The 27,867-nt window shown below is 33.8% G+C and overlaps 2 protein-coding genes across 2 annotated transcripts; both read right to left on the reverse strand.

Annotated features, from left to right (window-relative positions):
• Positions 1-1,089: 1,089 nt before the first annotated feature.
• LOC106115910 (nuclear factor NF-kappa-B family member relish) lies at positions 1,090-18,963 on the reverse strand. Its single transcript, XM_013309554.1, has 22 exons — positions 18,549-18,963; positions 17,354-17,496; positions 16,045-16,190; positions 14,545-14,656; positions 13,438-13,570; positions 13,046-13,150; positions 12,599-12,710; positions 11,637-11,815; positions 11,339-11,391; positions 11,147-11,206; positions 10,613-10,859; positions 10,209-10,246; positions 6,861-6,911; positions 5,622-5,750; positions 5,437-5,546; positions 4,964-5,139; positions 4,536-4,673; positions 3,534-3,712; positions 2,825-2,935; positions 2,474-2,638; positions 1,886-2,059; positions 1,090-1,593 (listed from the first exon to the last, which is right to left on the reverse strand). The coding sequence occupies exons 1-22, from the start codon at positions 18,706-18,708 to the stop codon at positions 1,495-1,497; spliced, it is 2,820 nt and encodes a 939-aa protein (XP_013165008.1). The 5' UTR covers positions 18,709-18,963; the 3' UTR covers positions 1,090-1,494.
• Positions 18,964-20,151: 1,188 nt separating this feature from the next.
• LOC106115855 (bifunctional purine biosynthesis protein PURH) lies at positions 20,152-27,843 on the reverse strand. The gene is made up of 11 exons (XM_013309446.1): positions 27,748-27,843; positions 26,475-26,579; positions 25,856-26,072; positions 25,380-25,655; positions 25,196-25,308; positions 24,588-24,811; positions 23,608-23,856; positions 22,661-22,882; positions 21,979-22,156; positions 20,851-21,014; positions 20,152-20,552 (listed from the first exon to the last, which is right to left on the reverse strand). Exons 2-11 carry the CDS (start codon positions 26,494-26,496, stop codon positions 20,433-20,435), a joined length of 1,785 nt encoding a protein of 594 aa, XP_013164900.1. The 5' UTR covers positions 26,497-26,579; positions 27,748-27,843; the 3' UTR covers positions 20,152-20,432.
• Positions 27,844-27,867: the final 24 nt, after the last annotated feature.

The following is a 27,867-nucleotide window of genomic DNA, read 5'->3' on the forward strand; positions in this document are numbered from 1 at the left end:
TCCTCGTCAAGACTTTTCATTACTCCGTAGATTATATATAAAATGGCATTTTGCTTCCTAAAGCAAATTTTTAGCCGTGTAAAATTATACAATTTTTTTATGAATCGCAAAATGTAGCTTGTTTATTTTCAAGGGACTATTTTTTATTATTTGTAGATGTAAACCTGTATACTAAAACTACAGAAGGCATGTTCCCGGCTGTCTCTAACACGAAGGTGTTGAGGATTCCCAAGAACATTGATCACTTGATATTTCGCTATGATTGCTCGTTTGCCCTCTTATGAGATAATATAAAAACATTCACAACTTACAAAGTAATGATTTATTAAACTTCATATAAATTATTTACCTCATAGGTATTACACCTTAAGTAAGGTTTATAGTGTAAAAAATCATAATTAAAAACATTTGATATTATCATCAATTATAATATATGTACCTTATTTAACAACTTCTAGTATCTCTTAAAGTATACGCGTTAATAAAACGACACGATAACGACATCGATAACGATACATTTAAAAGTAAGCTTAAAATATTACAATGATTTTTCCAAAACTAATTCTGATTAAAAAAAAAATAAACAAAAATGGCAACACTCCTCGTATAAGAAAGTGTTGCTATTTTGCATTATTTATTAATTGCATTGATAGCATCCCAACATCAAAGTGTTGGCAGAACATGTTAACATATTTCTTGTTTTTTCATTTGTATGTGAATATTTGATAAAATTTTGAATTGTCAAAGCAAATTAAATTTAATGTTACGTAGTCTTGTGTCATTATATATACTGAACTTTATTATAAATTCAAAATATTACAATGACTTAAGTGCTTAAAAATATATCCAATAAATTCGGCAATGGCATTTACAATGTTTTTTTGCAATATTGTTTTAATTACATTTGTTATGAAACCATTCCGTTTTACAGATAGAGAATGAGCATAAACTTTTTTATTCCTATCAAGCATTTAATATTTATGCAACATTTATATTTTAAACTTAAAAAAATCTTAATAGGTAATAAAATACAAGTTAATAACGAAAACCGATATATTCTTTATATCAATTTATGTAAGGTATTAGGATTGAAAGAAATTTGATAACGTTAGAAAGACTACAAAGAGATTTCAAGTGAAAAAAAAAAAACATGCATACTTTTTGTTGGTTAAAATATGCATTTTTTACTATTATTTGTTAGACCAAAGTTCCAAGTCGTGCTTATTAATTTTAAACATACAAAACAAGTTCACTTATTCTATTAGTCTTATTTACCAGTAAAAAAAAGAAAAACTTAATAACAAATAATAGATTTATCGATAAAATTTGTCATTACCAATGATAAAAATCATAATTTGGAACATAATAAATTTACATTCACAGAATTGGGTCTCCGCAATCACTGAAAAAAAAAACAAAATATCGAAATAATTAATGACGAGTCAATACGATTAGCAATTGTTACTAAAATTGTGTCAAATGGTGCCATTGTCATCAGCTGATGTATCGTCTGATGACACTCGCAGCTTCCTTCTGACCCATGTCTTCTAGAAGTAGTGCCAAAGACTTCGATGTTATATCATCGTCACAATCCTGCAAATTTAATTATAAATTAAGGAACGAAAATACATTTATTCTTTATTGGTTTTCTACTATCAAATAAAATGATGCGACAAAATACAATACTAAAGAAAAATAGTATTCAATTTAAAAATAACTTACGCTAAAAATTGGTCATTTTTTATCTAAAACAGTATACCACAAAAGTCAAGACTCAACACTTTATTACAGCAAGAGAGATAGAAAAAAGAAAAGAGATAGAGTAAAATATAAAGTGTGTAACAGCGAGAGAGATAGAGAGTGTATGTGAAAAAGAGAGAGTTACCTTGAGATAGGTGAGCAGTTTCCTGGTGGGGCTGGGCGAGGCGGAGTACCAGGAGAGCAGGGAGTCGCGCTGCAGGCGCTGCGCCAGCTCCCGCCATCCGCCGCTCGCGTCCAGCACCTTCGACACCTCATCCACGTACAGGCTCAGCTCCGGCAGGCAGCTCTCCATTGTCTCCTGTCAAGTTCACACAATCTCACACCACTTTTTTTGGTATGGAGGGGGGACCTTAACAAAGATACCTTTCTCCAGGAGGGGGAGAACATGGTTATGTGAGGTTTACCCGGATCTCCGTTGGCCTTACCAAAAAGGCTAATTAAAGAAAAATCTTACTAATATTATAAATGCCAATGTATGAATGGATGTCTGTTTGAAGGCATTTCCGGAATGGCTCATCGGATTTTGATGATATTTGGCACACATGTAGAAAATAGGCTGGAAGGACACATAGGCTACTGTTTTTTTTAATACCGCGCGGATAGAGTCGCGGTCGACAACTAGTAGACGATATTTTATATTATTCATATCAAGTGGGATCGTATTGACGGGCTACGAAGCTAGTGGAAAAAGCGTCTTAACAGGAATACTTACTCCTTCATCAGCAGATTCATATTCATCTTCTGGCTCTGACTTGATGTCTTCCTCACAATCCATTAGCTGCGGGATGTACTTCCTGAACACCTGCTGCAGCTCAGGCTTGTCTCGCGCCATCCTCCACGCCGGCTGATTATTTTCTTCATTTTTATTAGGATTTGCCTGTAATTCAATATTATATTTATAGTTTGAGAGCTATTTATAACTCGTGAAGCTGCAAAAATGTAAAAATTAATGTTTGAAACAAAATTATTAAATTCTGATTTGGTTTTGTATTCTATTAAAAGACATACGGACATATAGCTTTAATATTATATAGAGAATGAAAGAGACAGCATGAATACTTACATTTTTATCCATAAGTAGTTTGACAATTTCAACAGAGTTCTCTCTCATGGCACCGCCGCATACGATCTGCAGCGCGGTGTTGCCCCGACCATCCACCGCGTCTATGTCGCTCTAAGTAACATATAAAAAAATCTAACTTTACAATTTTACTTTTATAAGGCTGTAATTAACTTAACTTAGGGTAGTCTCCGAGCCCCTCGGTGGGGACGTATAGTGAGCTGATGATGATGATGATGAAGGCTGTAATTATTTTAAACAGACATGTTTGTCGATTGATTTAAACATTGAAACTTTGAAAAAAAAAACTCCAATAAATGTCAACTAGTGACATGTGTAAATATAATTTTAATTCCTCTTTTCTTGTTATACGTACTTACATTTATATCACCATTGAATTATAAATATTGTTAATTAAAAAATCTTACTAAATTAAAAATTAATGGATAGTTATTGGAAACATATTTTCAATTTGTAAGAATATATTATAAATACAAAATTTACGATTTCGGAAATGTCATTTTGTACCGAATATGGCAACACTAAGGAAATTCGTAACAAAACGTCCACGGCGGCAGTATTTAGGGTTCCGTACCTCGAAAGGAAAAAAAACGTTATCCTTACAGGATCACTTTGTTGTCTGTCCGTCTGTCTGTCAAGCCCCTTTTATTTAGTTAGCTTTAGTTAGTCTAGTTTTTTGTATTATACTAACAGGTTGTGCGTATTCGAGGAGCGCTTGCAGCACGGCGAGGCAGTCGTCGTAAGCGGCGAGGTGCAGCGCCGTGCGCGCCTCGCTGTCCCGCGCCTGCAGCCACGCGCCGCGCCCGAGTAACACACGCGTGCTCTCCGCGGAACCGTAGATAGCAGCTAAGTGTAACGCTGTCTGCTTCTCTGTTCACGTTCAAAGTGCAGCATTATGAAAATATAACCACCAAAAACACGATTGAAAATTTTGTAGCAACAAAAAATTATATCTTTTTTATAAGGAGAATAAGAGGGACAGATAGAAAAAATGTTCTTTTATTAATCATTTTATTTTATCCTTTTTGACAAACCGGATTTTGCATACTATAGATGTCAATATGAACAAGAGTGGAAATAGAACTAAGTATATCATAGATGGAGCGTCGGTGGCTCAGTGGTCAAGCACTTGTCTTGCAATCTGCAGGTCCTGGGTTCGAATACCGCCATGTACCAATGTGTTTTTCGATTTCCGATTTACATATGTACATTTATCCGACGTTCTTATGGTAAAGGAAAACATCGTGATGCAACCTGCACATATCTGAGAAGAAATTCAAAGATATTTGTGAAGTCAACCAACCCGCACTTGGCCAGCGTGGTTGACTATGGCCACTCTTAACTTAGGGTAGGCTCTGAGCCCCTCGGTGGGGAAGTATAGTGAGCTGATGATGATGATACCATAGATATACAAAAATACTTTGTCCACTGTAATCGTAGCAACGAATTCCGTCAAATTTCACTCGAAAAATTCAACAATAAGTTTTTTTTAATTCACAAATTATATACAAAGAAAAACATGTTTTATATCCCTTGACGCTTGCACCACCTACTTAGAGCTTTGAAATTATCACACAATTCATATTTAACTTACGATTTATGTGTCAAACAAAAAAATCTACGTAACACAGAGTCCACGAACTTATATTTCGCGGTCCTGTCACATTTCTACACAAAAGTATGAGGCACTTACCATTATTATAAGCGTTGATATCACAAGTGATTCGGTTAGTGTTGATGACGTCGAGCAAAGGCTCCAGACACGACTGACAGATCACAGCATAATGTACCACATTGTTCCCTTCATTATCTTCTATCATTGGATTACAACCTGCAAATACACTAACTAATTACATCGCGTTTCAAATAACAATTCGCACGAACCCGCATACTCGAAAACTCTCACCTTACTAATATTATAAATGCGAATGTTTGGATGGATGGATGTTTATTTGAAGGTATATCCTGTACGGCAGAACTCATTTAAATGAAATTTGGCACACATGTAAAACGTAGTCTGGAAGAACACATAGTCTATTAAGTTTTTGTTTAATACCGCGCAGACAGAGTCACGGGCGAAAGCTAGTCTAGACTAAAAGCAGAGAAGTGATTTCCGTGTACCTTTAGAGACGAGGAAGGTGACGAGCTTGGGCAGATCGTGTGTGACAGCCAAATGTAGCACCGACTGACCGTAGTTATTGGTCTTGTTCAGCAAATGTGTCAGCTTCACGCTATCTATCAGCTTCACAATGTACTCCAAACTGGGCTGATTGCTTGACAACATCATATGCAAGAACCTAAACATTATAAAAATATTATAATCGTTTTAGTTAATTTATCAATCTTACTTATATTATAAATGCAAATGTTTAGATGAATGGATGTATATTAGAAGGTATGTCCAAAACGGCTGAACAGATCTCGGAACATATAGGCTACTAATTATGTTTTTCTTAATTCCACAAACAGAGTCGCGGGCGACAGTTAGTTAAGTATAATTCCAATAATGACGTCACAGAAAAGAAGCGTAGTCTGTGACGTCATAAACATGAACGCGTGTGGACGTATTCGCTGTCATAGAAAAATGAACTTACGTGTCCCCATTAGAGAGTCGCATTTCGAACAGTCGTTCAAGCTTAGCTCTGACCAATTGCTTTTTATGTGCCGTCTTATTCTTTATCATGTCACATAATTCCGTTACAAGCTGTGAAGTATAAAAAATAAATACTTTATCAAATAAATTAATAATTTAAAACGAAAACAGGAAAAAAAACAATACTTTTTTAACTTCAAGGCCATCTTCAGATTTGTAGTAAGCAGAATACTCGTTGTTTTTTGTATTTTCGATGTTATATTTGACGTCTTCCTCTTCTGTCTTTATAGGCTTTGGTGAAACAGGTCCACTTATCTGTACATTATAAGATACACTAAACATGAGTACATAACTATCAAAACAGAAAAACATATATTTTACTAAGTCTACTCGTCAAGTTCGAACAGATTATATTTATATTAGTCGAAAATATTTATATGTATAATTATTTAATGCATAATAGATTAAATTTTTAATAAAGACATATATTTAACGTATGAAGTTGTATGTTTCTTTTTTCTTAAACCAATTTCCCTCTAAAAACTTAATTAATTAATTTCTTTGGTAACAAATTGAATAATTTGAAAATAATATTCATGATACGTATTAGTTATAGCTATAAATATTAAAGGTCAACGCTGGTAAGACCCACTTCGGTAATAACTCGGCACGTGGTAAACGAATCGTTCCTGCGTTGACCCCCAGTTGCCGCGTTTACACCGCGGCGAGTCGTTACCCTTAAAAACCTTAAAAGAGCGTTAATCTTAAAAACATTTATTATTACAACATGTATTTAGAATTGACAAGTTTACGAAAAGATAAACTTGACGAGTAGACAGAAGAAAATTGAGCCTTTGACAGCGTGATCGAAATGCAGTCGCATGTAGTGGACAGAAAATGTACATCTATTTTGTGGTTCTGTAAAACAATGGTTATGTTACTTATTCATTTAATTTCATAAGAACAAGCGACCAAACCAAAACAACCAATATAATATATAACTAGCGGACCCGACAGACGTTGTCCTGTCTATTAAAATAAAAAAATAAAATCTAAATTCGAATATTATTTAAAAATTGACACTGCGATGGTAGCGCCGTCTGTCGGATCCAATGTAAAACATTCCAAAATCAACAACTACTAATAAATTAAAAATTAATTAAAAAAACATTGTCCAGCGGACAAAATTGTGAATCTAAACCATTCCCAGATCCCCTTGAACACACACAAAAAATTTCATCAAAATCGGTCCAGTCGTTTGAGAGAAGTTCAATGACATACACACGCACAGAAGAATTATATATATAAAGATAAACCATTTAAATTCTAACAAAAAAAACTTTTGGTACTTATCTCAATTCGTTATATTTTAGTAACGACTATTATATTTTAAATTAAAATTTTTATGACAAAAACATTACTTACATTTGCTCTGGCAGAATCAGGCACCAATCTTATGAACTCCATGCCGGACATCTAGAAAAATAATAGAGGACCTTAAGGTTATGCCCGGATTACATTATTCCAGCCAGCTATCGTAATCAGTGCATATACACTGAAAAATTGAATCCTACACTAGAATTCATACAATGTATTAATACAACTTTAAGTTTAAACATTTCCAGTTGTAGTTCTGCGCTGATTTAGATCGCTGGACTGGAATAATGTAAACCGAGCATTGTGTACATTTAATGAGAAATAAATGTAACTGTTGCTGTGGGTTTCCGCTCTCAAACACTTGTTTAAAAAATGTTTATAACTTTAACTCTTAACAAAAACAATACAAAACTGTTGACTCAAATCAGTTATTGGCCACTTACATTTTAAAAATAAAAACCCAAAGCACTTCAACTATCCACTTAATTTTTTTTAATGTAGATATGTTAAAAAGTGTTTGGAATCACTAAAAAATTACGTCAAGACTCTTAAAAATGTGTTTCTATAAATTAAAAATTCACTCTATCGACATAGTATACATACTACTTTTAACAGTGGTATAGCTCGCTTTAACATCTTCGCACGAATTGGTCCGGCTCGCCCGGTGAAATACCACGACCACCCAAAGACAGGCGTGAAGTGGAAGCAATTCCGCGTTTCGTCTGATGAGTGTGCGTCCCGGAGGCCTAATTAAGTCCTATTTCCCTTCCCACCCTTTTCTTATAATGGTAAAGATGGGGAGTGGAAGTGGACTTTCCGGATGAAAGGATGCATGGAAAGGGAAAATATTTCTTTCTGTATATCTTCTCCTCCGTCGATTAAAGGTAGGCAACGCATGTGCAAATGCGTTTGTCGATAGGCAACAGTCACTTCGCTATTTCAGCATTTCAGGTGGCCGCTCACTCGTTGCCACCTTATGATATAAGACAAAAACAAATAATGCAGCTGACTGTACCTACTCAAAGATAATGGGAATGGTTTTTGAGTCAATCTTTTCATTCCTTTATCTAGAAGTTTACTCAGAATATCCTTTTTTAACTACATGCCTACTTATCCAGAAAACTATTGAACAGTCTCATTAATCAGAAGACTGAGTATATCAGTGGTACATTTCACTGGAATCAATCGACCAATATCAGAATTTTGTAAAAGACTTTTATTTTGCCCATGACGAGTCTCATTAACAAAAGCACTCAATTCACTTCAACTATTTATATCATGAGGATGAAAATGTCCATAGATGATCTACTAACCTAACCGTGGGTTTCTAAGACCAAAATTCCCGTCCAAAACATATTGTTAACACTGTTCTGTCAACGATAATAACGGGGATATGTTTTAATCAGAAATTTCGACCTAAGAAACCTACGGTATCAGGATGATAATGTGGTTTAGTCGTTTCATTTTAACTGCATAGAAGCCTCAATTTAAAATAAACACTTTCAGATGGGATCAATTAACCCATAAACAAGCTAGGATTTTTTTTATATAAAACTTAATAATCTAACATTCCATGGGCTGCAATGCACATGGCGCATCCGAGATGAATTAGGATCGGATATTATAAATGTGAGGTGAATTAAACAAAAATGTTGTTTGTTATAAAATTTGTAATATATTTAGAGTACAGATTTCTCATTAATATTCGGACATTTTTATACGTCGCTTGAATTATCAAAAAAAAAAATAGAATTTCTCAACAATTGTCCCTGCATTCTGATTTATACTCTTATTAATTTTTTATAACGTTTTAAAAACTCTACTATTTTTTTTATCATAATTGTGTACTTTGTACTTTTAGTTTAAAATATGTCAAAAAATTAAAAAAAACATTCTTTTGTAAATATTAACAATGATAAAATGATAATAAAAAATACAAAAAACTACAACAGATAATAATCATACATTTAAGATAAAACATATAAAATAGCGTGAAATAGATCTTCCAAGAATCACGTGAACTTTTTTAGGATCTTTATGATCGTTCCATTATAGCTAAAATCACGGGAAATCTTAAAAATATTATTCAATTTTAGGTACAACAATCAGAAAATACACGTGACATTTTTGCCCACATCCCTGATTGAGATGTTTCGTGATTTTCTTCGGAACAACCTCCTTTCAAGGTTCATACGATCATTGAATGATCCCATAATTTTAACATACTGCCACACTCATAGTGGGTTTCTGAGACTAAAATCCCCGTTTAAACATATTGCTATCCCTGTTTTATCAAGGATAAGGTCAGGGATGACGATAAGATTTATACGGAGATTTTATTCTTAAAAATCAAAGCTCCGGATTCCGAATCTATATAGTCCGGATTTTTAAAACTAAATCAACACTAAGGAGCTTAAGACTTCCCTCAGTGACCATTTAACTGAGTGTGATATTTATATTATACTAAAACTAATAATACTTTGAAATTAATTTGTATCAGATCTTAGCAAAAAAAAACATAAAAAACTTTGGATAAAAATAAAACTTAATTAAGAAAGACAACTTACGTAATAAATGAGATTGTCAAAAACGGTTACAAAGTATTTGAACATTTAAAACTAAAACTAACTAAAACTTTGTGCCTTTGATTAATTAGTTAATTGTTTAGACATGTTTTCCTAACAATAATCTCTACGTTTATTTCGGTATTCAGTCTTTTTATCGTTAAGTACATGTACTTGGTTAGAAGTAAATATTAAATATCTATTCTATGTATTGTATTTGATTGAAATATTTAGTTGCATTAAGAATTAAAATTTTACAACTAATTTGAGATTATTTTTTTATAAAACAAATAATTGTTGGTATATTTTGTGATTTTTTTCAAATTATTTCTGAAAAGATCTAATGTATGGTCAAAGTATGTTTTAGATTTTGAACTCAACGCGGACAAGGTCGCGGGACATCATTAAACGTCACTAATTGCGGCAACACGGTTTATCAACAAGTTTGTACTGCGACATTCGAAAGGTCGTACCTATTTTATTAATTTTACTCCCAATTAGAAGCATAAGAGTGGATACGCACTAGCGTTTCTTTTAACGCGCTTAAAACCATTCAAATAGAACAAATGCAATTGTATGTATCTATAAGACAAAGCTTTTTTTATCGCGCAGTACTTTGAGCTCTAAGTGAAGGAAACAAGACTGATTTCAGAATTATTCACTCGATAGCTGTCAACATTAACAACTGAGGCGTTTAAAAAACCGCCCGTGAGATTTGGTGATAAGTTTAGGTAAATGACATTGCATTTCCACTTTATAATGGTTATTTAAGCGGCGATTATGGAAATTGATAGTGAAATGGATTGTAAATACTTGTTTTAATCATATTTACCATATCTGGCACGCTGTCGCTGTACGATTTGAAGTAATCTAAAAAAAAAAACAATCTAAATGCGATGAATAAATAGCAACACTGTAAAGACTGATTAGTGAAGACGAAACATAGAAACTTTCGTATTTAAGATTTTATTATAATATGACTAATCCAATAAATGAAAACTGTAAAAAAATAAAACAATTTGACTGGTTAAAAAAATCAATCTTACTAATATTATAAATGAGAATGTTTAGATGGATGGATGGATGGATGTTTGTTAGAAGATATGTCCAAAACGGCTCAATGGATACCGATTAAATTTGGCATACATAGATGTAGAACATAATCTGGAACTACCCATAGCCTACGTATTATTTTTTATTACAAAAAAAGTTTATAAAATAAAAAAGCGTAATTACCCGTCCAATCAGCTTCGCAGAATTGTTTCTTCTCTTCAGCGGTGATGTTGGAGTTATGTTTAAGCAATCGGTCGATTTCTGATGAATTCAACTGCAGTACGGGTGGTTCAGGTATATTGGGTTGTCCCAACATGGGGCAAACATTGAACTGAGTCATGCCGGAGTTAGGCGTAATAGAAGATAAATCAAACATGGCCTCTCCTAATAACATTTCATTGGACACAGGCGCTTCTGATACTTGGGATACCTGATAATTAAATATTACCTTGATTTTATTACTGAAGGTTCATACAAACCGGGGCGCATTAGAGGAAATTTGTATTGCAAGTAAAATTGAGCTTTATACAATTGAAATAAGGTTTACTTTCACGGCTTTTCTTATAAAGTTAATTTTATTTAAGATAAAATCTGATATGCACTCCGCATGATTTGTCTGAACGGACCCTAAGCTGTTGTGCTTGCGCGACTATAGTTTAAGTATTGTGTTTCTCCTAATAAATGAGTGTAAAGTTTTAACTATTTATTCAGACTTACCGGTATATTAAACGTAGACAGGTCTTTCATAACTTCATCGTGAGATATATCGTTTTTTTGCTGAAATTAAAACAACTTTATTGGAGCTACTAAAAGTATAATAAAAAAATATACTTGGCACGTGGAAAAGTTTAGTACACTTGTGACTCACGTGCCAACTCAAATGCTAAAGTATTAAATTGAAACACTTACGTTCATCATTTGTATGGGAACTGGCAGATCGCTTAAACTGTTTAATGAACCTCCTGAAATATACAAAAATATTTTTAAAAAGTAAGATAACCTTTTAAGGTACCACAAATGCAACAAAGGTATGCTAACATAGTATATATACATATATATTATGTATACTATATATCGATTTGAAGCTGTCACTTAATAACATTAAAAGGCGCGCTAAAATTTAAACGAAACTGAAATTTTCAGCAATCGCTTTGTTGTGAAGCCACCAATCTATTATAACTAAAGAACAATAAAAAAATGGAATTACCCGAGCTCCCGATAGACGAGTAAGATGAATTTGCCTTCCGTTTCTTCGAAATAGTGTTGACGTACTTTGGCTTGTATGTGAATTCTTTAGGCTCACTTGTGCGGCCGTCGGACGGTCGCATTAATTCTATCATCACTTGTACTTCTGAAGTTATATCAGTATATCTATAAGGCGGTGTCCTGCATGATGAAAAAATCATCATCATTAGTATATCTCATCACTGAAGTGGCCAACACTCTAGCCCGGTGCGGCTTTACACATATTTTTTATGATGTGTTGCATCACGATGTTCACCGTAAGAAAGGAAAAACAGATTGGTACATGGCGGAATTTGAACCCAGGATCTACACATTAGTGCTTAACCCCTGAGCTTACCGACACTAAATGTACAGTCGATATATTTTCAGATATCTGGAAAGTGTGAGAGGTGGAAGGGAACTGCGTAGATGATAATGTGAGATATTCAGCAAAGTAAGAGTGCTATTTGAAACTAAAAAGTTTCTGCCTATAACAACACAGAAGGTATAATTTACCTTGCAACATTGTAAGTTAAAAATAAGTTGGACAACGTTGTTTACTTGTTTTTAGATAATAAATTCATTATTGTGTTACAATTCCACGGTGATAAATATATACAAAGTTACAAGACTTTAATATTACCTATACAATTGAGACTACATATCTGTTAATGTAACAGATAAAACAGGTTAATTTAATAAGTTTATATGTACAGTCAGCTTGCTTACATATGTATACATTTACAAAGCTTCCAAAACTAGTATACACCTACGGTTTCAAAAATAAGCGTATATATACATCCATCCGTATACTTCCGACTATAATTACATGTTATTGACAATTTCATGTATACGTATTTTTGAAACTGAAGAATTATACAAGTTCCTAAAATTTCTTAAATGTATAAATATTTATGCAGCTGACTGTACCTATGTATCATTTACCTGAACACTATAGCGTATTGATGGTGCACATCGTTTTGCAGAAAATGTCCTTCCGCTGACCAGCATTCTACCCCATTCTTATCCAATTCGTAGAAACGTATCTTTATATTCTCTATAAAAATTAAAAAAAAAACATGTATGTTGGTCACAAAATTTAACTTCTTACTAATATAATTAATGTGAATATTCAGATGTTTGTATGAAGGTATCTCCAGAACCGTTAAACGAGTATTACTGAAATTTGGCATAACAAAAGATTTATACAGCGTGTCACGAACTTTACATTATTAAGAGATGGGAGAAACAGGATGTTTATTTTTTGGTAATAAACACTTGCCTATGGACTAATCAAAGCTAATTGTTTATTGTGCTTTATACAGCGTGATCACAGATAAGCTATATTTAGTACTGTCGTCTTATTACAAAGTAATAAAAATTATTACATACTTTTATTAACTTTCTCCACTAATATAATAACATCGTCCCCTCCTTTAGGACGACCGATGCATCTACTCATGCGACAAATCTTTAAATCATTTGTCGCCGCGCTCTCTGAAACAATATTAAAGTTTATGAAAATTACGGATTTAGAAGTATACTAAATCTAAAGGTATTAGGATATTTTAAGTGTTAAAAATAATCTTACTATCTTACTAATATTATAAATGCGAAAGTTTAAATGGATGGATGGATGCATGGACGTCGTTAAAATTTGTCATAGATGTAGAACATAGTTTGGAACACATAGACTAATATTTTTTTTATTCCCGCGCGCGGAGTCGCGGACAACAACTACAAAGGTTATAAAGGCTGTTTATTTTTTAATAAAATGTACTCACTCATGTTATGTATAGGCTCGGAAAATACCGGACTACAAATCTCTTCGTCTGTATTAAAATCGTGAGCGCTGAATTTCAACCTGACTATATTCAAGTTGATATTTTTTGCAATGTTTTCACAATGCAATCGGAGCTAAAAAAAATGTAATAGAGAAAAAAAATAAAAAAACAACATACCACAGATTTGATAGAAAAACATTGCGTACGAGTGGAAACGTGATTTTACCAAACAGCAGTGCGGTTGGCACGGTTGCGCGCTAACAACTAATGTCACCAAGCAGTGAGCTGACTAATGCAAACCACAACATACTGTATAATCAGTTTGCAAAGTATAAGTACCTATAATTACTCCCTTATCAAAATTAAACTAAGGCGACGCAGCGACCCGAAGTAGGCCTTGGCCTCCGACAACAAAAAGAAAAATCTTAGGGCGTGTGCAAAATTAGGATGCATCATGGCGCATAAAGAAGAATATTTAGATAGGGAAGCTACCGGCCGAGTCCAACATCATTGGCGAGGTAAAACCGCTTATCAAAATTAAGTGGTAAAAACTAAATCGTTCAATTTATCGTACAATTAATTAGGGACATTCAAGACTGAATGTTGATTTAAAAAATTATACAGGAAAAAAAAGAAAAAACTTATAAGGCATTTTCACCATGGCCAATAACATAAACGGCTATAAAAAGTTGTGTTTATTATTAAATAATAATTTTATGTTACAAGTTAACATGGAAACTGTTTATCCCACGATATTATGACGTATTTTTAATGTCGATACGATAACAAAAGGGAAATAGCAGTACTTCGCAGTATTATAACGTAAAATACATATATTTTAGAGATCTTTATAAAATAAAACGTTAAAATATTTCATATCACTAAATCTTACTAATATTATAAATGCGAATGTTTGGATGGATAGATCGGCCATTGTTCGTTTGATCATAATTCATAATTTTTTTTATTTAATATGGTTTACTTCTATAGAATGACTTTAATTGTTTAAAATTTCACTTTTATCGTTTGGTGTAATTTCCTTGTAAAAGGGTAACAAAGCTTTCGAGACAAGTATACGTGGAGTGAAATTATATATAATTTACATACCATATTTGAAGAACTTTCGTCTTGTGAACTTTTCTTTTTATTTTCATATTTTTTGTACAGTAAATTTGCTACATCCTTTTTCGCTGTATGTATTATACCCATACCAGGGAATCTAAAACAAAGAGAAACATTGAAAAACTGGCAATGTAAAAAAAAATAGAAAGATAGTCTTTTCTCGACGTAATATTACTAGAGTTTGCAACCAGAATAAGTCATCTTAGCGACTATAGTTTCCAATTATTCCCGGTAAATTGTGTTGCATACAAAGTTGTATTTAATATAACTGACGCCGTTTAGAATCTATTCATTAAGTGTGTGACTAATAAAATACTTAGCAACAAATTCAAGGCCATGTCATAACAACTTATATAGGTAGTTATAAACTAGCCTTCAATAAATTCCAATCATTGCACATCTTATTAATATGAAATCGACTACCATTATTCCGATAGACGTATCGGTGAATGGACTGATAGCGAAGAGCTTTGACCAACATCTTAAGAAGCTCTCCCTAAACAGTTGGATTAAGGGCCCGAAACAAAAGGCAGTTATCATAGAAACCGCACGCATCGTGAGAAGGTTCCTATCTCTGCAGCCCTGACCACTGGTTGTTTGAGTCATGGGACTCCGCAGCCTGTGGTGCTCTATTTTTAATATAATATATTTTGTATATTTTTTATTTTACATATGAAATGTAATATATTAAGAATAAGATTAACAAATGAATACGTAATAATTATAAATGCGAATGTTTACATGGATGGATGGATGTTTGAAGATATCTCCACAACAGCTCAACGGATCTCGATGAAATTTCGCATACATATAGGACAAAGCCTGGAGGAACATATAGCCTATTAATTATGAATATTTTTTTTCCGCGCCGAAGGAGTCGTGGGCGATAGCTAGTGATAATAAAACAATGACCGTCAGTTATAATTTATAAATGCACCATCAATCAAGTAACCAAATATATATAACGCGTGAAGTTAAAGGTTATCACGTATTAGACGTATTTGTTATTGCCTTACCAGCACCCAAACCGGGGCCACCCCAGTTGTATGAACGACATATATGGCAAACACATTTCTAACTTTTTTTGTCGTCATCATGTACCCCAGGTGAATATCATCTTTTTGGGACATGCTCCAAATTGAATGACACGTACGTTTAAAACAAATGAGAAACCACCTATTGTACCTCGCTGAACGCAACTCGGTCCTAAAATTGCGCCGGTATTACTAGACCAAGACCCGTAGACCCGAAGGAAAATGTTTCCTAAGAAAAACAATTAACAAAAGGGAAATCCCTCGGGGTCAATCTAAAGGTTCATTTCCACATAACTATATATGAACCTTTTGACTGAAGCATTTTGCGCTCATAAAGTATTGGAATACGTTTATCTCGCTCCTTAATGAACTTTAAAGCGTTTTGTATACGTGGAATTTTTCCATCAACAAAGATGACATGACTAATGGACCTTTGAAAATTTTAACTTACCCCACTTTATAACTGCCATGTTCGGGGACTGTCGCACTAACATCTCTATCCTGATCGTCCTCTAGAAGCCTGTGGGGATGTTCATCGGAATTGTTGTGCTGCGCTAACCTACACCTCACTCTTGCTTGACCACTATAGTTGACCAGCTAAAAATAACAGTTTTAGTGTGAATTCACCAGTGAAATGCATACATCATTTAGGTTCTAATTGCCCTGATCCATGGTAAAGTAATAAAAGGAGTCCCATTGCGTAAAATTAGCATTTTATAGCATATATTTACACTAAGGTACTGTTAATGTACCTACATATCTGCTGATTATGATTGTGACAGGAAGAGCTAGATAAGCTAAAACACCGTATTTGTTTCATAGTATATTTAAACAGCAATAAATATTCTGATTAAGTGTCCACGACATCCGTTTACGATATCAATCATTGTCTTTTAGAACCCGAACATTATGCCTAAATCTAAATGGATTATTAGAATCGCTAGATTCGCAATTCAAAGAATAAATGAACCGTTGAATTAGAAATCAGTACTCTATTTTACTTATTAAGAACTTTATATCTTAATAATATTATATGTCCAGAACGGCTGAATGGATCTATATGAAATTTAGTATACATATAGAACTTAGTCTGGAAGAACACATAGGCTATTAATTATCTTTTTTCTGAATTCCGCACGGCCAGAGTCGCGCATAGCTCATACTATGAAAATATAAATAAACTATAACTGGCGGTTGATAAAGAATTTAATAACAGTGGGTTTCTAAGATTCAAAATCTCCTTTAAAAACATATTGTTATCTCTGTTTTGACAAAGATGAAAGAATTTTATGTCAGAAAGCCACTGTTATGTAGCCTATGTCTATGACTATTGTATTGTAGTTCAATGGTCATTGGACAATACACACAAAAAACATTTATTCAATATGCCTGTTCATGTAACACTTCACCAAACTATAAATATTGCTATCAAGTTACAACAATGTTACACTGTTATGTTACACTTCTAAGAATCAAATCATTTAACTATTCCTAAGAAGCTAATTATGCAAAACAAGAGACAAAATTTCAACTCCTAAAATAAACAAAAAAACAGCACACCATGGTATATAATAGCTACTATTTATAATGAGAAAATAGACTGTCTACAGTCAGAAAAAGGATTTGGATTATTTATTTCACTTATTAAGAAAATCTGAACTATAACATGTCTTCTGCAGGAGATATTATAAAAATGTCCGTCCGTCATTATCTTTTATACTTTGGTTATGAAAATCACAAAAAGAAATTGCTTGACTTACCTCAACTGTTGGATGCGTTTTAGTTTTATTAAGAGCATATGATTTTCCCAGTAGACTACCATGTGTTCCTACCATTTCACTTTTGTATCGAAATCTAAAATGGTTCTGCGGCTGCTCAATAATACGAAGAAATGGCTTTTTTCCTGCAAAGGAAATAGTTATTAACATTGTGCCATCCAAGCAAGCAAACTGCAAATATTGCAAATATACACCTATCTAGAAATATAACTAGTCTTATCTAGAACTAGCTACTACAGAATATTGATATAAAAATCTTTTTTTTTATCCATATTCTTATAAATCTTATTGGAATATTATGAAGGCATCATAGTATATGATCATGTGAATGGTTTTTAGTAGACACCTGAAATACTTTGAAAATAATAGATATAACTAAATAAGACTAAAACTGTAGCACAGGTTAAAAATAAAGAATTTTTAACCACAATCTCAGCTGATTTTATATTGTGCAATAACTAAATGTTTCTATGAAATATGTTACATTTGTTAATAAAATAGGTAGATAATAACCCATAATAACATATTTTGCATGAATGGGTCAGCTCTACCGGTGTAACACCACAACCAAAAGGACAGGCATAAAGTGAAAGTCTCTCTGCATTTTGTTTATTGAGTGTGCATGCCCTAGGCCTAATTTAGGACACCTAACTCAGGGAAATATCCTCTTTCTGTCCGTCCCCTTGTTGATCAAAGGTAAGCAGTCACTTTGGTATTTTGGCAATTTCAGAGGCCGCTTGCTTGTTTGCAACTTAATTTAAAAAAAAGTTAATCTCTGCCTTTAACACTGACCACTAGCAGCTGTAGCCATTGAAAATATATTATATCCGTCAGATCTGAACAGTTCCATTGCTTGTTACCAACTAATACTATGCCAATCCAATATATTATGTAAAAAAGCAGTGATATTTGACACCATTTACAAATTTCCATTAAATAATGGTTTAGTGTAATTTGAGAACATGATCGAATTATTTTTGCAATGTAAACAAAGAGACTTCATTAAAAACAAATAGAAGATAAGGAAACAAGACTGGTATGAGGGCTGTCCTCAATGAATTTGGTGATTCATTGGCCTTCTTTCAATGCATTCTTTCAAGGGCTTAATTATATTGTCGCTATAAAAAATGAAGAAACATGCTTTTTGTCAATGCAGAACAATGTGTATTGTACTTACCGGCATCATAATTGAATTTATTATCCCCACACGTTAGAACCGTCAAGAAGTTTGCCAACTGGGGCACCTGTTGTGACGGAGAACTGTAAGGAGAATCCGAATGAGGGGATGGTGATTCCAAATTGGAAGATTCGCTTATGTCAGGTTCACTTGCAGACATTTTTGTCAAAATTATCAACCAGGTAAACACACAGTAAACTACACAATTTGTTATCAAAAGTTTAAGTTTACTCTAGTGGAACACTTTTACGACTTAGTTTAGTTTGACATAAAAAATACTTAATCACAACTATGGCATTTGTTATTTGAAATCGACATATCTATAATGAACGTAAGTTTGAATAATTTCAAAAATCACACTATCGTGTTTACACTTTATGCAACGTCAATCTTAAATTGCGATCCTGTGTGTGTCTTGCAGTACTGCTAAAATATTGTTTTGGTGTTGCCATGATTTTGTTTATAATTTCCTGAATATATGTGAAATTTTCTCACCACTTAGGTTTAAATGAATGTTTAAAGTTATGTTTTAAAATAATAATCCTGAATTTTTGACGATTACTCTATCTCCTGTAATAAAAATTGTAGCAAAACATTGAACAAGAAGAAGGAAAAAAGTTTCAATGATACAGCAGTTCCCTAAATATGGGTATATTTCATGCATGGCATCACTAAACCGATGCATTTCGATGACGCAATCAACCGGGGATTTACCAAGTACACCCGATGATAATGATTCACAAAAAGTCCCGAAGTGATGATAACAAGAACTAGATTGGGACTTTAGGATACGGAATCGTGAATTTCAAGAAACAAGGCCAATTATAAGATTAGTTTACACTTTTATTGTTTAAAGTGTGAATAAAAAATCAAAGGGTTACCTTTGCTAAATATAATTTCACAAAAACCGTGATATGAATACTCTGGCTGTTACGCTACGCATTTCGGGTTCTATTCCACTGCAACGCATTATATCGGCATGCGTAATAACGGAAATAAAAGAGGAACTTGGGTCACCTAAGGATTTGTAGATTTGTCATAGAAGAATCTCAATATTTTATTAGGGGTCCAAACCTCTCTTTGGATATAAATTTGTCATGTGCGCTATGTTAGGCCCAATAGCAGTTCTTTTTTATATGAGGCGTATAGAAATAAATAGCAAATTCAATTTTACATCAACCAAATCTATATTTTTGTGTATATGTGATTGCTTTTGCCACAACTATACATATGATTACATAGGAATTAAAAAGTTCACAACACAACAACTTTTTTTAATCTTTATTTATATAACAATTATAATCAAGGCATTTTTCATTATTACTAATTACATTTAAGGAATGTTGTCTACATGCAAATTATAAAAAGTAAAGACAAATAACATTAGTTAATTGTTTATTGATTTAAAAAAGTTAATTGTCTAAATACGATTTCGAAATAATCTTACGAATAAAATACATTAAAAACGATTAATAAACGATACTTGTTTATTCTTCATACTAGCTGCATCCTGTGGTTTTACTCGTGTCGTGTTTACTTAATGATCAACTTCTTCATACGACGATAGGAAATATATATTTATTGGTAATGAATTATGATGATAATTTTGTAAATTTGCATTATATAAAGGTTGGATTATGTTTTTTTGTGATTTTAAGATATTTTTATAGCATTCTTATAAGAGAAGAGAAATACAAAATATATTTTAGTATCAATCATAAGTTTCTTACAAATGTAAACATTTAGAGATTCTTAATAATTATTTATGATTGGAAGACAATTTTATATATATAAAATTTATATCAAAATGTAATTTTATTTCGTGAAATGTTTTTATTGTTACGTATTCTATGTGCCAATGCAAATATATGATATAAGAGGTGTTTAGTGATGGAATAATCTAAGATTAGTGTGGCTGAGAACAATATTGTGTTCATTACAGGCTTCGATAACCTCTTGATCGTTGTTGGAGCCGGATGGACTGCCGATATATCCAACGCCGCACTGCAAACGATATACAAACATGTAATAATACAATTATTAAGGTGGGGTTTCACTGGTAAAACAGATAAAAAATGTAATATACTTATATTCAGACTTAAAAATTGCGTTATTACAAAAAATCGTTAAAAATTAGTTTGAAATTTTATTCATTTTGGTACGTAAGACATGTCATTCACTTACCAAAATATATCACAACTTAAATGGATGTCTATGGGCAGCAAAATGATACTTTTTTTTTTCTATGAAAATATAACTCTGTTTAAAACATGCGTATAGTTATAAAATAAATATAGTTAACCTGCACAGCTCTATCGATATTGTCTCTGAAGGGGAAGAAGGCATCAGAGGCGAGGGCGACCTTGTCCAGCTGCTTCAGCCACGCCTCGCGCTCCGCCTCCGTCAGCGGCGCGGGTACTTCGCCCTCGAACAGAGAGTTCCACTGTTCCAGCGGAAGATCCGAACCTGTACACAAATATTTAACATTCCAAAATAAGGAAAATGATCGCCCACGTTGCTTAGTTGTCAACACTTGTTGTAAATTTTGCAAAAAAAACAAAGATTTTAATACATATACAACATTTATGACTATCTGTCGCCCGTGGCTCCGTCCACGAGGAATAAAAAATTAATAGTGTATGTTTTTTTCCAGATTATGTTCTAAATAATTCTAACAGTGGTAGAGCCCGCTTTAACATCTTCGCACGAATCGGCCCGGCTCGCCCGGTGAAATACCACGACCACACAGAAGACAGGCGTGAAGTGGAAGCAATTCCGCGTTTCGTCTGATGAGTGTGCGTCCCGGAGGCCTAATTTAGTCCTCTTTCCCTTCCCAGCCTTTTTCTTATAAGGAAAGGATGGGAAGAGGAAGTGGACTTTCCGGATGAGAGGATGCATGGAAAGGGAAGATATTTTCTTTCTGTGCATCCTCTCCTCCGTCGATTAAAGGTAGGCAACGCATATGCAATTGCGTGTGTCTATGGGCAACGGTCACTTCGCTATTTCAGCGATTTCAGGTGGCCGCTCGCTCGTTTGCCACCTTATAATATAAAAAAAAAAAAAAAAAATAAATCTATGCCAAATTTCAGCGATATTCATGCAGCCGTTCTGGAGATATCTTCTTCCAAACATTTATAATATTAGTAAGATTAAGTTTGCGGCTGTGCCACATGTGAAGTTTCTTGCAAACCGCACGTTTATGGATTGACCAGCCATCGAGATGGTGTAGTTGGAACCGGGTGGTCGTATAGCCCTTTATAGAGGTAAGTAGTAAAGTCATGAGCACAATGCTGAGTAAAGGTCTTATCCTAGTAAGCCTGTATTATTATTTTTTTATTAAGTTTTTATTCTCTTTACATTATTTTATCTGATTTGTAATCAAGAGTTTGCCTTCTGAATTGATGAAATGAGTTTATTATTATATACTAACCGACAGTGCCATTAACATAGTTATCAATGGCATTCGCCTGCACAGCGCGTGTGAGGCCGTGTCGGAAGCGCATGTTGCGCACGCGCGGGTGATGTCGCGCCCACCACAGCGCCGCCTTGCCGCCCGCCAGCCGTGTGCAGTGGATGCGCGACTGCTGACCCGCACCGATACCTACCACCTACACACATTAAACATTCGCATTTATAAAATTTGTGGTCTTCCAGACTATGTTCTACATCTGTGCAAATTTCATAAAGATCCATTGAGCCGTTGACCTTCAAACATCCATCCATCCATCCATTTAAACATTCACATTTATATTAGTAAGATAATGTGTTCTTACAGACTATGTTCTACATGTATGCCAAATTTCAGTGACATCCATACAGCCGTTCGCATTTACATTAATAAGATTAAAATCTTATTTAAGTGTAGAAAATAACCTTTAAAACAAAATAATTACAGTCCAACAAGACTTTTTAACATCATTATTGTATTTCTTTCGAATGCAATAAAATATTTTATAGATAATTAAAGAAAAAAAAAGAAACGTCAAACTATGACATTGTTGACAGTACTGAGATATCGACAGTGTTGCCGCAATACATTATGTAATATGTATTGTCTTTGGAATTAAAAAAAATGATCTAATTTTTTAAATTATTAGAAAATAGAAATATACCTGTCCATCTCTGGCAAAGCACACAGAGTTACTCTGAGTATACTTCAGTGCAATAGTAGCTACGATAAGATCCCGCACCGCGCTCTCTGGTAGATTTTTATTTTTACTGACAATATTCTTGAATAGATCCGGAGTTATTTTTGCATCATTGCGTCTCTGTTCTAATGTCATACCGAATATTGTCTTTTGCTCCATCAATGATGGTGTGTAAGATGGATCCATCTGGAATTAACAAACAGATTACTTCATTTGGTTACAAGTTCTACAAATCTATTTAAATAGAAAGATTCTATGTTAACTCTATTATTAAAGGTTCGTATTAAAAAAAGAACATCGCCCATAACCTCAATTGTTCAAAATGTAGATAAATTGTTTAAAAACATCTGAATCCAATAAAGTGGTTTACTTCAAAAAAAATTACATTACTAGTTGTCGCCCGCAACTCCGTCCGCGCGGAATTAAAATAATTAGTAGCTTGTATGTCCTTCCAGACTATGTTCTACATCTATGACATATATTACCAAGACTTGTTTAACTATTCTGGATATACGTAATAACAAATCCATTCATCTAGAAATTCGCATTTATAATCTTAGTAAGATTGCTAACCATGGGTTTCTGAGACCATAATGTCTATAAAACATATCGTAATTCTTGTCATGTGACAAAACAGAAATAACAATATATTTTAAATGGGGATTTTAGTCTCAGAAGCTGTCCAACAATTTTCTTACTACTATTACTTACTAATATTATAAATGCGAATGTTTAGATCGGTGGATGGATGTTTGTATGAAGGTATCTCCGGAACAGCTTAACGGATCATGATGAAATTTGGCATAGATGAAGAACATAGCCTGGAAGAACACATAGGTTAGTTATTAAGTTTTTTAAAAACCCGCACAGACGGATTCGCGGGCTACAGCTAGTAAATGATATAAACGAACCTGTAATACACAGTAATTGCCTCCTTTCTTCTTGCTAAGTATTTGCAAAGCTTCAGGCGTGTATTGCGGTGCGACAATGCCGTCCGACACCTCGCGCGAGATGATGCGGGCGGTGACGTCATCGCATACATCTGACAGCGCCACGAAGTCCCCGAACGAACTCATGCGGTCTGCGCCGCGCGCGCGTGCGTACGCGCACGCTAGCGGACTCAGCTGCGACACTAAGTCGCTCACCATGCATACTGCCGCCTGGTTTTTTTATATAATTACTTGTTAATCATAATAAAACATAATATCCCTCTCCTTATAACACTTACCGTGGGTTTCTAAAGCCAATTTGTTTAAAACATATTGTTATCTCTGTTTTATTTAAGATAATGACAGGAATTATGTTTTATACAGATATTTTGGCCTCAGAAACCGACGATTATTATCTTACGTATTTTGTCACCCCTCTCACCGATATAAGTGATATAAATTAGAAAATTAGTATAATATAAAATTATCTATTCCCTCTTCTTTTAACAAGTCAAACAATATGTTTTACGATTACAAACAGAAATTTTTATATTTAAAGCCGGTCATTAAACATCGGTGGCTCAGTGGTCAAGCACTTGACTTGCAATCTGCAGGTCCTGGGTTCAAATCCCGCCATGTACCAATGTGTTTTTCGATTTCCGATTTACATATGTACATTTATCCGACGTTCTTACGGTGGAGGAAAACATCGTGATGCAACCTGCACATATCTGAGAAGAAATTCAAAGATATGTGTGAAGTCAACCAACCCGCACTTGGCCAGCGTGGTTGACTTTGGCCTAATCACCCTTAACTTAGGGTAGGCTCCGAGCCCCTCGGTGGGGACGTATAGTGAGCTGATGATGATGATGATGATGATTAAACATCGGATCAGTCCTAAAGATGATTCATTCATCATACTTTTCGACAAGTTCTAGAGTTTAACCTCAATAAAATCTTACCTCTTCCTCAGTCAATGGTAGACCGACAGCCGCTCCCGCAGGAGAGACATGCTTGAAGCTGGCTGCAGCTGGTAGACCTAGAGCCTCTTTCAGTTCTTTCACCAGTTGCCAAGCATTAAGAGCATCACACAGATTGATAAAGCCCGGAGAACCATTCAGAACGGTTAAAGGCAGTTTGTCCAATGTCGTAAACAACTGAGCCGGCTTTTGGTGGGGATTCATACCTGAAATTATGATGTTGTTGGTAATTCTTTTTACAAACCTCTTTGTTATAGTTTTTGGTGTCAGAAAAAAATCCTCCAAAGATGTCGCCTTCGGCAGGGAAGACCCGCCATGTACCAATGTGTTTTTCGAATTCTGATTTACATATGTACATTTAACCGACGTTCTTACGACGAAGGAAAACATCGTGAGACACCTGCAAATATCTTAAAAGAAATTCAAAGACGTGTGTGAAGAGCAACCCGCACTTGGTCAGTGTGGTTGACTATGGTCTAATCATCCCTAACTTAGGGTAGGTTTTGAGCCCCTCGGTGGGGACGTATAGTGAGCTGATGATGATGATGTATGAATTTGTGTTGATGAATGAAATTCTATAAATTACGTACCATATCTTAATGTGAGCTGGGACTGTCCCGCTGAGAACTGCTTACGGAAGTAGTCAGAGATAGCCAAGTCATACTCTGATGTATGAGTGAAGGCTTTCAAAGCTAACCTTTGCCTGAAAATAATTCATATAAGTATTTTATCTTGAAATGTACTAAACTAAGGCCATTGGCTTTCGTTACAAACCTTGTTTCAAGTGATGTCTGATGATCTTTAGTGTTCTTTAGTTCATTAATGATTGATTCATAGTCCTTAGGATCACAGATAACAGTAACTCTATCATGGTTCTTAGCTGCAGCACGGAGTAAAGTCACACCACCAATATCTATGTTCTCCACAGCATCAGCAACTGTCACGTCAGGTTTAGCGACCGTTTCCACGAATGGATACAAGTTGCAAACGACTACACTGATCATATCGAACTTCTGACGTTTCATGTCAGCCTGGTCGGAATCCGTCAACCTGGTGGATTTTTTTAAAATGTTTTATATTTAGAATATTTAAACAATTGTACAAATGTATGTCATCTCAGTGAATTTAAGGTAAATGAGTGATTTTTTATGGTTGTTTCTGTAGTGAAACCCAAGGTATATGTAAGTTTATTTTTTTTTAATTCCACGCGAACGGGTCACGGTTAATGTTGTAACAAAAAAGAATTGTACCTAGATAGTATACCAGCATGTACAGCTGGATGCAATGATTTAACTCTACCACCGAGCATTTCTGGTGCCCCGGTGATGTCTGATACATCCAGTACTTTGAGACCGGCATTACGAAGCGCGGTCGCGGTCCCTCCGCTGCCCACTAACCCCAGGCCAATGTCTGATAAGCATTTCGCTAAAGGCAATAGCCCCGCCTTATCAGATACGCTGAGAAGAGCTGTAAAAAATAATTAATTTAATCAATAAATTATTTGATAGTGTAACTGTACCTATTAAACTAGTGCGTTGTGATTGTGCTACAGCTCATAATAAAAAAAATGATTAATATTTGACAAATAAGCCTAGAACCGATCTCTCTGGTTGACTGGTCAAAATTAATTCAGGAACATCTATAGTTAAATAACATCAAATATTTTCTATTTGAAAATCAATTTAATTTATTGCTAGCAAGTAGAAAATTCTAATTATTTTTTCTTTTAAGATGTACACTGTTTTTTGAATATGCCTTTATAAATAAATTCATCAGTATAAGGGGATAACATAATAATGAACTAAGTCAAAGCATCATAACACTTTTTCATAATGCAAACCAAAATTATTTTACTAAAAAAAAAATTACCTAATTTTCCATTTGCTGCCATGTTCTTCGTTTCAATGTTTGATAACACACTGACGTTGTGCCTCTAGCAAGTATTACAGTAACTTGACCTCTTCAACAGGGGTCCTGATAACAGATAATTTTGTTTGTTCTCAATTTTTCAGGGCTGTCAATACAGTTGTTACTAAATTATAACATTAATGACATTATTTGTATCAAAGTCAACATCGTAAAATCAAACCAGAAGATCCATAAAATTTTGTTTAAATTATTTAGATTAACATTTATATGTGCTACTGACCAAAATAGTATTTTTACTGACAGTGTTGATTTCCAAAATAGAGAAATCCTCTAAAAACACAAATATAGCTGAAATACCACCTTTCCTACCACATCTTATCTAATTACACTATCTATATACACTAATAACACTCACCATAAAGGCCGTAAAGGTAAATAAAGCTGGTGTCATCACCAAAGGATCAATGAGTCTAGTCATTCCTAATTAATTTATTAATTCTATAAAATATTATAATATATTGGACAGTGTCAGGTAATGTAACAATATATATTTTCCTTTAATATGTGACAACCCTATTATATTTGTTGATATGATGAAAATAATGATACAATTGCAAAGAGTTCATCTAATAAACAATATTCAAGATTAAATAAAACTAGTAAACATGTTTGATAATTTTGGTTGAAACACAAATACAACTCAGAAATATGATGAAATTGTTAAGTCAACCAGACAAAAAGGATTACAATCTTTCCTCTAACAGATGAAACTGTTTTAGTTTGTTACTACCCACCATCAATCAAATTTTATGAAGATATATAGGTGAACAGATGGATAAAGGGTTGAATACAAAAGAATGTGATTTTAGGTACTGCCCTCATGTTCTGCAGTGAATCCCTGTTTCTGTAAGTTCTCAATAAATCGAAGAATTATCAAGTGTTAAACTCTATCCCGGACCCCACGCTCGTAACAATCTGTAGCCCTGACTACTGGTCGCTTATGTCGTAGGATCTTTTATTCTGGGATATATAGAATGCTACTATTTTTACTATTTTGTATTACTTAATTCAATGACTTAAAAAAAACTTTCATACATTAATGTTTAGTTTCGCAACCGTTTTTATAGAACCTCATGGCATTACACAGGTTTCACAGAGGTTAGGAATGATAGTTATGTTTTTACAAACAAATTAAATACACTTAAGTGAATAACTTTGAATATAACGAACCTCAATTGTTGAGGTGGTTTGTTCTAATATTTTAATTACTTACTTTTTGTTGTATGTTTGATTCTTCTACTTTATTTATAAGAAACTTAATAATAACCGCATCAGAAATTAAAAACAAAACAAACAAGACTTGTCACTTATCAGTCAAACAAACTTCAATGTC

This window comes from Papilio xuthus, unplaced genomic scaffold, assembly GCF_000836235.2.
Source record: "Papilio xuthus unplaced genomic scaffold, Pxut_1.1 DF827777.1, whole genome shotgun sequence".
NCBI classification, from domain to species: Eukaryota; Metazoa; Arthropoda; class Insecta; order Lepidoptera; family Papilionidae; genus Papilio; species Papilio xuthus.

Bases quoted from the DNA above. Each gene is read 5' to 3' on its own strand.
- LOC106115910 (XM_013309554.1), bottom strand. From the start codon at position 18,708: ATGTCTGCAAGTGAACCTGACATAAGCGAATCTTCCAATTTGGAATCA. The intron at 12,711-13,045 runs GTATGTAATAAT...TAATTTTTATAG, and splicing joins AGTGGAGAAAGTTAATAAAA to AGAATATAAAGATACGTTTC. The intron at 1,594-1,885 runs GTAACTCTCTCT...TTAAATTTGCAG, and splicing joins AACTGCTCACCTATCTCAAG to GATTGTGACGATGATATAAC.
- LOC106115855 (XM_013309446.1), bottom strand. From the start codon at position 26,496: ATGGCAGCAAATGGAAAATTAG. The intron at 25,309-25,379 runs GTTTGTAACGAA...AATTATTTTCAG, and splicing joins CAGACATCACTTGAAACAAG to GCAAAGGTTAGCTTTGAAAG. The intron at 22,157-22,660 runs GTATATTTCTAT...TAATGTGTGTAG, and splicing joins GCTTTGCCAGAGATGGACAG to GTGGTAGGTATCGGTGCGGG.